The 11,371-nt window shown below is 48.1% G+C and overlaps 1 protein-coding gene across 1 annotated transcript; it reads right to left on the bottom strand.

The window, feature by feature from the left end:
* Nucleotides 1-8: 8 nt before the first annotated feature.
* LOC119317605 lies at nt 9-2,651 on the bottom strand. Its single transcript, XM_037592090.1, has 2 exons — nt 1,844-2,651; nt 9-489 (listed from the first exon to the last, which is right to left on the bottom strand). The coding sequence occupies exons 1-2, from the start codon at nt 2,643-2,645 to the stop codon at nt 173-175; spliced, it is 1,119 nt and encodes a 372-aa protein (XP_037447987.1). The 5' UTR covers nt 2,646-2,651; the 3' UTR covers nt 9-172.
* Nucleotides 2,652-11,371: the final 8,720 nt, after the last annotated feature.

The raw sequence follows: 11,371 nt of genomic DNA on the forward strand, positions 1-11,371 counted from the left end.
GAGGCAGATAAACAGGCCTATAACATTATACATATATAATGAAGGTACATTTTATACAGCTTATCAGACTATGTCAGTGTCAACATACATCATACCGCAGAAGATCATACCTGTGCGAACCAGTGATGATCTTGTATGTGCATAACTATAGAAATGCCTTACATTTGTGTCGCTAAACTTTAGGGGCTGTTTTAGCGTCTGCCTGTGTGTCTGCCTGCTTGGGGTCTTTCTTATCCTTTTGACTCCTACTTAGCTTGATGAACTCAAGACACTGTCGAATGATTGTCAGCACGGTGAAATCTGTCCCAAAGTCATTCTTGATGACAGGGGGGTGGAGGAGGTTGGAGCCACTGTTGCTCCAGGTGTAGTTCTCGATGAAGTATACACAATCCGTCCTTGCCCTGAAGGAAACCTCTCTTAGAAGCTCTTCAGCTTGCCTTACTGAACTCACGGACTTCTTAAAAGTCAATGCAATAATCAAATTAAGCCCTGTAAACAGATGTTAAGTAACAATTAGTCTAAGCCTCGCTAACATATGAAATGAATAGTTATGTATGTTGTTTGTAACATCCAGCCTAATTGATAACTTGGATTGTCATCACCCTTAACTCCAAACACATCTAACTAGGACGTATACATATAGGATACTAGAAGGATTGGGTGTGCTTCGCTGCGCCGCTTGTGTTGTTCGGATATCACAAAGATAAAAGTTGGTTTGGCGCGTGGGGAAGATGATTAAGTGTTTTTTTTACAATGCGGTGTTTTAGTGGGCTTTCTTGGTGGTGTGATTCTGTGTTATCCACTAATCGACCAATACTTAGGTGGGTAAGTTTCTTGCCTTGGTGGCTGCATGTACTATATTAGTGCTACAATGTCACATGTTGATGCTTTTTTTAGATGGTGAGAGGGTGCACATGACTGATGTGTTTTTACAGGCTGGTTGTTACCGATTAATTTGAGAAACCGTCGAAAAATAGTGAATCAAATAAAAAATTAAATACCTCAACTGAATGAGAGCTCGTCGAGAAATAGTTGACCAGGTCAAAATCATGAACCAAATCCAAAATTGAACACCTCAATTGAATGGGAGAGCTCCAAAATTAAGGAGCATAGTGAATTAAATACTCCCTCCGTTCCATAATTATTGATGTGCCACGACACTAATATGGAACGAATGAAGTAGCATATATCAGAGCATCCATGTGATTTATTAGTACAAAGCTTATCATCAAATAGTCAATCTTTTGATCACCAATAAAGGCTGCATCTCAAACCACCATGATTCATACATGCAAATGCAAGCAAAAGTGAGCATTCCAAATCATTGCAAATCCCTGATCTAAGAATATAACACAAGGAAAACAATAATAAGCTATTTAGTATATGTTGTTTGTAACATCCAACCGATTAGAAGGGATCATCACCTACACTTAACTCCATATAAATCTCCTTTTGAGAGCTCCACATAAATCTTACTGAAACGAACGGCACATGACTGGTCTGGCAAGTTTCTTGTATCAGACATATGATGGAAAGTGTTTCCCATAAATCTTACTGAGGAAGTGAGAAGTAGACCATAACATTTAGCAGAGAATCCATGTTGATTCATTTGGCGGTTACAGAAGTGATTCTAGATCACAGCTCTTGTTAATCCGCAAGATATACTCGATTGATCCGTGGATTGAATGGTTGGGCCGCAATTGCAAGCAGGGAATTCCCCATTCGTGCCCTCACGGGCTAAGGGCCAATATATATAAACAGTACGACAAACCAGTCACGCGAATTCTCTCCGTCTCCAAAAAAATACGCGAAAAGTTCTAGAACCTTCTAGAAACCAACTGACCTTTCGCCCTCGCGGCCGCAGAGATCTCCGGCAGGCGCTTGATGGCGGCATTCCGCTCCTTGGCGGGCGCGTCGCATCGCAGCACCAGCACCACGCACTCCGGGTTCCCGCTGCTGATCGCGTCGTCGATTGCATCCCTCGTCAGCCTCGCGGCGTCAGGGAGCGGCGGCGCATCCAGCAGCTCCACCACCGCCTCCTCCGCCCCCATTTCCCCGTCCGCGCCGGAGACCACCGCCTTCACCTTCAGCCGCTTCCTCGTGCTGTCGGACCCGCCGCCCGGCGGCGACGCCTCCGCGCGCAGCAGCAGCGGGCCCACCTCGCCGGCGAGCGCGCGGCACGCCGTGTTCACGAGCGAGCTCTTCCCGTGGGCCCGGAACCCCGTGATCAGGATGGACGGCGGCGGCGCGTCCTCGTCCCCCTGCTCGTCGCCGCCGCCGTCGGCGCTGTCGCCGTCCTCGTTGCTGGAGACGAGGGCGGCGACGGCCTCGCGGATGTCCCGGCGGAGGGAGGAGACCGCGTCATCCCGCAGCAGGCGCGCCGCCGCGACGATCGCCAATGCGCCGGCGGCCGCCGCGGCGGCGATCTTCAGGAGGAGGGGCAGCTGCCGTGACGCGGGCATTCGGGAGGGGGAGGCGGCGGCGGGGCGCCTCTTCGTGGAAAGAGATTTTGCGAGCGGCTGTATCGGGAAGGGCGCATCGGGTGTTACGACGGTTTGTGATAGATTCGGTATTCCGTAAACGGCACAAGGCGTGGTTTTGGGGGAAGGTTTGGGAGAATAAAGCTCTATCTTCCGATGAAGCATTCGACCTGCAAGACGAGCACGACTAGAATATGGGCACGAGCTGCTGTCCTCTCTTTCTTTGCCTATATGGGATTTCACGAGGGTCATGTCTGATTTGTCCCAAATTGTGAGACATGGTTTACCTTCCAAGAGTGCTTTCGTGAGTCTCTTCCCTCTTCCTCCCTCCCCCAATCCATCCATCTTTTCTTTTTCGAAAGATGTTTTTATAAAAGTTCATCAACAGTGCAAAGCATCTCAAACATAATAAAAATCACATCAAAGTTTTGAGACCATCAGATGACCTTTACCGCTCTCAGAATACGCCGATGTCGCCGCTCTCCTACCGCATGACAGTCAGAAAGTCTTCGTGCACGTGCCACTAAGGACAGTGTCGTGGAGCCGCAATCGTCGTCGTTGAACCCTTTACTAAATTTTAACCACCTAACACCAAATCTCAGCACATGACAAGAAAGCCTAATCTCACCTTCCCAAGGAGATGACAGGAATCTACACCGGAGCTCGGTCGACTACGTCCAAATGGACAAACTCGGGGAGAATTGAAGCCCAGAAGACAAACTCGAAGAAGAAGCGAAGCCATCCGCCTACGCGCTGATGCGAGAACTGAAAAACTCTAACCTAAACTACTAACCAGAATGGAGGCACTAGGATTCTCCTCCCCGCCACTCGCCGTCGAGCGGCAAGAAGAGAGGAGGCGAATCCACAGGCTCTCTAGTGAAATCTAAGGAAAAGTTTGCCTTAGCCGTCTAAGAATAGGGAAGAAAACGAGAGGAAATCTATACGACACAACATATACACTAGTAGAAAACAGGGCTTTGGTCTAGGCCTGGCCAGCCCATTTGTCCCGGTTTAGTCACGAACCGGGACCCATGGGGGCATTCGTCCCGGTTCGTAAGCCCAGGGGGCCGGCCGGGCCTCGTTGGGCATTGGTCCCGGTTCATGTGTCCCCTTTGGTCCAGGTTCCAGACATGAACCGGGACCAATGGGCCTCGCTCCTGGCCCACATCCATTGGTCCCGGTTCGTGGCTGGAATCAGGACCAAAGGGGCCTTTGGTCCCGGTTCCAGCCACGAACCGGGACCAATGAGGTGCCTATATATACCCCCTCGCCCGCGAGTAGAGCACTCCACTGCTCCGTTTTTTCTGGCCGGTGAGGGGAGGGTTTTGTGGTGCTCTAGCTCACCTCCTATACACATGAGGTGTTCGATGAAATGCCCGAGCCACACTACTTAAGCTTTCTCCTCTCCAAGCTCGACCTCCAGGCTTCATTTTTCTTAAGATTGTCTAGGTTTAGCGGTTCGTCATGTCCCGTCCCCGTCTTCACCGCCGTCGATCACTCGCGTCGATCTCGTCGCCGGCACCACCGTGGTGAGCCTATTGTTCTTATCTTCTTTCTAAAAGAAAAACATTCTTACTTGTATGATTTAGATCAATTGTTACCTTGGTTGTGATTATGATCGCATTTTCTTACTTTTATTATTGTTTGTTATTATATAGTGCGATGGTTTTGGTATCCGTCTCCGTCGGCCCTCGTCCTGTATATGATTCAGATGTGGTATATATTATCTTTTATAACTATTTGGTTCATTTATTGTTTATGACAATTATGCCGACCAACGTGACATAATTTTTTTTTATTTAGGAGGTACGTGAACCGGAAATTCCAACCAACCCTATTGTCGAGAGGTTAAATTTAGTTGAAGAAGAAAACAATTACTTGAGGGAAAAAATTAAAAAAATCGAGAAGGAGAAGATGATATTGGAGTTGCATGTTGCGGATGTTGTCGATGATCACAAGATCAAGATGGATGCAATGCGCTTGAAGATTAGAAAGATTAGAAAATATGTCATTCATACCGAGGCTTGGTATCATTATGCCGTTGGATCAATTGTTACCTTGGTTGCGATTATGATCGCATTTGTTGTTGCATTGAAATGTTTTACATAGTTTCAATGTATGGTTTAATTAGATGCTCTGGAGAGCTATATGTTGTTCAATTAGAACTATGTATGTACTTTGGTTTTAATGTGATGATGAACTTCTATTAATTTGGCCACTTATCTATTCATGATGTTTTGTAATGGGTTTTGACACACTTAATTATATATAATGCACGCAGATGAACCGGCAATGGACGTACGGTGACAGACACACCTCCGAGTACATTAAGGGCGTGCATAATTTTTTCGAAGTGGCTGAGGCAAACAAACAGAATGGTTTTATGTGTTGTCCATGCCCTATATGTGGGAATACAAAGTCTTACTCTGACCGAAAAATCCTTCACAGCCACCAGCTTTATAAAGGTTTCATGCCACACTATAATGTTTGGACCAAGCACGGAGAAATAGGGGTTATGATGGAAGACAACGAAGAAGAAGAGGATGATGACAACTATGTGCCCCCTGAATACGGTGATGCTGCAACGGGGGAAGCTTAAGATCAAGAGGAACAAGACAATGTGCCCGGTGATGATCTCCGCCGGGCCATTGTTGATGCAAAGAGACAGTGCGAAAGTGAAAAGGAGAATGAGGGAGTCCTAGACTAGGGGGTCTCCGGATAGCCGGACTATATCCTTTGGCCGGACTGTTGGACTATGAAGATACAAGATTGAAGACTTCGTCCCGTGTCCGGATGAGACTCTACTTGGCGCGGAAGGCAAGCTAGGCAATACGGATATGTATATCTCCTTCCTTGTAACCGACCTTGTGTAACCCTAGCCCCCTCCGGTGTCTATATAAACCGGAGGGTTTTAGTCCGTAGGACAACATACAATCATACCATAGGCTAGCTTCTAGGGTTTAGCCTCTCCGATCTCGTGGTAGATCTACTCTTGTACTACCCATATCATCAATATTAATCAAGCAGGACGTAGGGTTTTACCTCCATCGAGAGGGCCCGAACCTGGGTAAAACTTCGTGTCCCTTGCCTCCTGTTACCATCCAGCCTAGACGCACAGTTCGGGACCCCCTACCCGAGATCCGCCGGTTTTTACACCGACATTGGTGCTTTCATTGAGAGTTCCACTGTGTCGTCACCATAAGGCTCGATGGCTCCTTCGATCATCGGTAGCGATGCGGTCCAGGGTGAGGTTTTCCTCCCCGGTCAGATCCTTGTATTCGGCGACTCCACACTGCGGGCCAATTCACTTGGCCATCTGGAGCAGATCGAGAGCTACGCCCCTGGCCATCAGGTCAGATTCAGAAACTTGAACTACACTGCCGACATCCGCGAAGACTTGATCTTCGACGGATTCGAGCTTGTGTCAGGTGCGCCGCACAATCACGACGAGCATGACATAACTCTATCATTGGACAGTGTTCGGAAGATCGCATCTGCAACTACTCCGCCGTTAATCCAGAGCAAATCGCGCCATCCGAGAGTAGAGGGATAGACCCCGCCACAAAGGCCGCGCTCTCAGCGGCGATAGAGCCGGATGCTGACTTTACCCTTGGATTCATCTCCGGCCATGGACTCTGAGCCGCTTACATCCGTGCCCGTCGAACCCGACTGGGCGCTGATCATGGAGTTAACCTCCACAAATATCTTTCAGTACTCGTCCTTCAGCGATCTGCTAAATACATTAAGGTCTCTCTCCCTGTCAGGAGAACCTTGGCCGAACTATGTCCGGCTAGAATGGGATGCGGACGATGAAGAAATTTGCTGCCCACCCACCACCCACTTGGTAGCCACTGTCGACGACTTAACCGACATGCTCAACTTCGACTCCGAAGACATCGACGATATGGACGACGATGCAGGAGACGAACAGGAACCACCGCCCACAGGGCGCCGGACAACCACTACATTACATGACATATACATGGTGGATACACCCAAAGAGGGCAATGTCGAAGAGACAACGGAGGATGCCCCCTCCAAGCAACCCAAGCGCCGACGTCAGCGGCCCCGCTCTAAGTCCCGCCATAGCAGTAACATCACAAGAGGAAATAATAGTCCAGTCGACTCTAGAAGAAACGACGACTGCACCACCCCGGTGGCAGAGCACGATCAAGATGCAAACGACGAACATAGTACAGATCCGGCGTTCGAACACGGGATGCCAAGGATAAACCTCATCAAACCCCGTCTGGGGAGGAAAACAGTCCGGACGAAGATGCACACATCATCCCGGAAACACACTTGGAGCAAGAGAACCTCCGCAGAAGGCTTATTGCCACAGCGAGGAGCCTGAAGAAAAAGAAGCAAAGGCTTAAGGACGCACAAGATACGCTCAACAGTAGGTGGAACAAAGTGCTCGACAAGGAAACAAAGTATGGTGGAAGTTACCACACAAATAGCTATCCAAAGCGCAAGCTATTACCGGAATTCGATGATGAGGCCTTAGAGCCCACACAGCCGAACAATGATACGGCCAACCGGCCGGATCCACCACCTTGTGAACGCAATAGAGCGGCTAACAAAGTCGCGCATAAGTCAACACATGATCTACGTGAGAACTTGTGCCAAAAATCCGGCGCGACCAGATCCATCTATGGATCTAGGAAGCGCGCTCCGGTACAAAACCAAAACGGAATACTACAAACGTCCGAACACCATGGCACATCCCAATACAGGGGTGCCGCACACCCCTTATGTTTCACTGATGAGGTGCCAGATGACGGATTCCCAGAAGGATTCAAACTAGTGAACATAGAGGCGTACGACGGGACCACAGACCCTGGAGTCTGGATCGAGGACTTTATCCTCCATATTCATATGGCTCGTGGAGACGATCTCCATGCTATTAAATACTTGCCCCTCAAGCTTAAAGGGCCAGCTCGGCACTGGCTGAAAAGCCTCCCCGAAAACTCAATTGGAAGTTGGGAGGAGCTCGAGGACGCTTTTCGGGCTAATTTTCAAGGGACTTATGTCCGACCTCCGTATGCAAACGATTTAAGTCATATAATCCAACAGTCCGGAGAGTCCGCCCGAAAGCTTTGGAACAAGTTCCTCACCAAGGAGAACCAAATCATCGACTGTCCGGACGCCGAAGCCTTAGCAGCTTTTAAACACAGCGTCCGAGACGAATGGCTCGCCAGACACCTCGGCCAAGAAAAACCGAGAATAATGGCAGCCCTAACAAGCCTCATGACCCGCTTTTGTGCGGGCGAGGACAACTGGTTGGCCCGTAGCAGCACCAGTGACCCAAGCACATCCGAAGTCAGGGATGACAATGGTAAACCACGACGCAACAAAAACAAGCATCGAAGTAAAGAAGGTAGCCCAGATAACATGGCGGTAAACGCCGGATTCAGGGGTTCTCGACCAGGTCAGCGGAAAAAGCCTTTCAAAAGGCAGCAAAGAAGGACAATCTGGCCTAAACAAAATTCTTGACAAGCTCTATCAGATTCACGGCACCCCCGACAAACCTACAAATCATACCCACAGAGAATGTTGGGTCTTCAAGCAAGCGGGTAAGCTAAATGCCGAACACAAAGGGGAAGAGACACCAAGCGAAGACGAGGATGAACCTCACCAGCAAAGCACCGGAGGACAGAAAAAGTTCCCACCAGAAGTTAAAACGGTAAACGTGATCCATGTGACGAAGAGGAGAAGCAAGCATGCACTCCGAGACACACGCGCGATAGAGCCCGTCACCCCTAGGTTCAACCCCTGGTTGGCCTGCCCGATCACTTCTGATCGTAGGGATCATGCGACAAATATCCGACATGAAGGACTGGCGGCCTTGGTGTTAGACCCAATAATAAATGGATACCATTTCACACGAGTCCTCATGGACGGCGGCAGTGATCTAAATCTGATATATCAGGACACAGTCCGCAAAATGGGGATAGATCCGACACAAATAAGCCACAGTAATACTACCTTCAAGGGAGTAATACCAGGCCAAGAGGCCCGATGTACGGGCTCTCTACTGCTAGAGGTGGTATTCGGTTCTCCCGATAACTTCCGAAGCGAAAGGTTAACTTTCCACGTCGCTCCATTCCGAAGTGGTTATCAAGCACTACTCGGAAGAACGGCTTTCGCTCATTTTAACGCAATACCGCATTATGCTTAACTCAAGCTCAAGATGCCCAGTCCACGTGGCATCATCACAGTTAGCGGAAATACCGAACATTTTTTACGTACGGAAGATGATACGGCGGCTCTAACAGCCGCGAACTAGACGGCCTCACCAACCAGAAAAAATGGCAGGTCGTCAAGACCATGGACATGGTTAGACGAGTCCGGCGTTCCATTACATATACATGAGATCGGTTTGATGATCAAACCCTCCTAGACGATACCAGGGGCTTCCCACGAGTAATCAGGGCCAGCCCGGCTCAACTTGACTTCTCTTGAATTTGGATAGTTCATTGATAATAACCAATTCTTCTTTTTTTTGGCACGACAACTTTCACCTAAGTTCTTACCTTTTATAGATGACAATCGTGCTACACCCGTCTAGGACATGGCACAACGGAGATACAGGCGCAGACGTGCAACAGGGATCCGCCCAAAGGTTTCTTTTTAGATTAAGACCCTGCGTAAACCTTTTTTACTGTATCTTGTTGCTCACATCCTCCGGATACTTCACACAACCGAGAAGGATGCTGACGTTATTGGCATGTGGCCACGTCAGGATATTGCACGTACCTGGCACATGGGGTTTATTATTAAGGGCATTGCTCAGCCCGGTATATATGATAAAGACCGAACACCTTAGGGAGTGTTCGGCGTCGCGAGTTTGGCCCTATATGCATCAGCTCCGAATCATGTCTTTGGTCAAATGTTGGGTTTGCCCGGCTCCCACGTTTTGGTACCTTACGTTCCGTTATATCGGCTAAGGTAGCACTGGGAGAACTACTGTGATTGTGCCCTGGTTCATGCGGATGAGCACCTCAGTAGAGAAAACCGAAAACTGACTGTCATGATATAGCGAGAGACTGGTCAACCACGCGATGACTCAGCGGAATCTTCAGGATTCCTCCATATTAAAAAAGGGCCGTTTTCCGATCACGTACGTACGCGCCCCGTATTCGGACAAGCGCAGAAGTACCAGGGGCTATATAGTAGCCCCACCGTCAAACTCCTATGGCTAAGTGAAAGTGTTAAAGCAATATAGTCTAATTGCCTCGTTCGCTGTGCTACCACCTCCTTAATGGACCAAGACGTTGGATCAAGTGTGGATATGCGCTTTCTGCGAACACCCCCGCATTATATGCGTGGGGGCGGAAGCCGACGGCTGCAAACTTTCAGGTTATATACATGTATACATAAACGGCCGCACAGGAGGCATCATAGTACTTTCGGGCAAAAGTATAAATACAGCCTTGATAATTCAATAAAACATTGTTTTTACAATGGGAATACATGTCACTAGAACATAATATTCTTCGAGCACTGAGCCTCTATCGAACGAGCGCCTTCAAAAACTTCTTCAAAGTAGTGCTCGGTGCTACGTCTTGAGCTTGCGTTGGTTTTCCCCGAAAAGGAAGGGATGATGCAGCAGAGTAGCGTAAGTATTTCCCTCAGTTTTTGAGAACCAAGGCATCAATCCAGTAGGAGGCCACACTCAAGTCCCTCATACCCGCACAAAGCGATAGCTACTCGCAACCAACGCGATTAGGGGTTGTCAAACCCTTCACGGTCTCTTACGAGAGTGAGATCTGATAGATATAATATTTTTGGTATAAAGATGCAAAGTAAAAAGTAAAAGCAAAGTAAAAAGCAAAGCAAGATTAAAGTGATGGAGATTGATATGATGAGAATAGACCCGGGGGCCATAGGTTTCACTAGTGGCTTCTCTCGAGAGCATAAGTATTCTACGGTGGGTGAATAAATTACTGTTGAGCAATTGACAGAATTGAGCATAGTTATGAGAATACCTAGGCATGATCATGTATATAGGCATCATGTCCGTGACAAGTAGATCGAAACGATTCTGCATCTACTACTATTACTCCACTCATCGACCGCTATCCAGCATGCATCTAGAGTATTAAGTTAAAAACAGAGTAACGCCTTAAGTAAGATGACATGATGTAGAGAGATAAATTCATGCAATATGAAATAAACCCCATCTTGTTATCCTTGATGGCAACGATACAATACGTGCCTTGCTGCCCCTTCTGTCACTGGGTAAGGACATTGCAAGATCGAACCCAAAGCTAAGCACTTTTCCCATGGCAAGAACTACCAATCTAGTTGTCCAAACCAAACGGATAATTTGAAGAGACTTGCAAAGATAACCAATCATACATAAAAGAATTCAGAGAAGATTCAAATATTATTCATAGATAGACTTGATCATAAACCCACAATTCATCGGTCTCAACAAACACACCACAAAAATAAGATTACATCGAATAGATCTCCACAAGAGAGGGGGAGAACTTTGTATTGAGATTCAAAGAGAGATAAGAAGCCATCTAGCTACTAACTATGGACCCGAAGGTCCGAGGTAAACTACTCACACTTCATCGAAGAGGCTATGATGATGTAGAAGCCCTCCGTGATGACGGCCCTCTTCTGGCGGAGCTCCGAAACAGGCCCCAAGATGGGATCTCATGGATATAGAAAGTTGCGGCGGTGGAATTAGGTTTTTGGCTCCTGTTCTGATCGTTTGGGGGTACGTGTGTATATATAGGAGGAAGAAGTACGCCAGAGGAGCAATGAGGGGCCCACGAGGCAGGGGGTGCACCCTAGGGAGGGGGGCGCCCCCACCCTCGTGACCGCCTCTTTTGTTCCTTGGAGCAGGGTCCAAGTCTCCTGGATCACGTTCAGTG

The sequence above is a fragment of the Triticum dicoccoides genome, chromosome 6A, assembly GCF_002162155.2.
Source record: "Triticum dicoccoides isolate Atlit2015 ecotype Zavitan chromosome 6A, WEW_v2.0, whole genome shotgun sequence".
In the NCBI taxonomy this organism is placed as follows: domain Eukaryota; kingdom Viridiplantae; phylum Streptophyta; class Magnoliopsida; order Poales; family Poaceae; genus Triticum; species Triticum dicoccoides.

Bases quoted from the DNA above. Each gene is read 5' to 3' on its own strand.
- LOC119317605 (XM_037592090.1), bottom strand. From the start codon at position 2,645: ATGCTTCATCGGAAGATAGAGCTTTATTCTCCCAAACCTTCCCCCAAA. The intron at 490-1,843 runs GTCAGTTGGTTT...ATCTGTTTACAG, and splicing joins TGCGGCCGCGAGGGCGAAAG to GGCTTAATTTGATTATTGCA.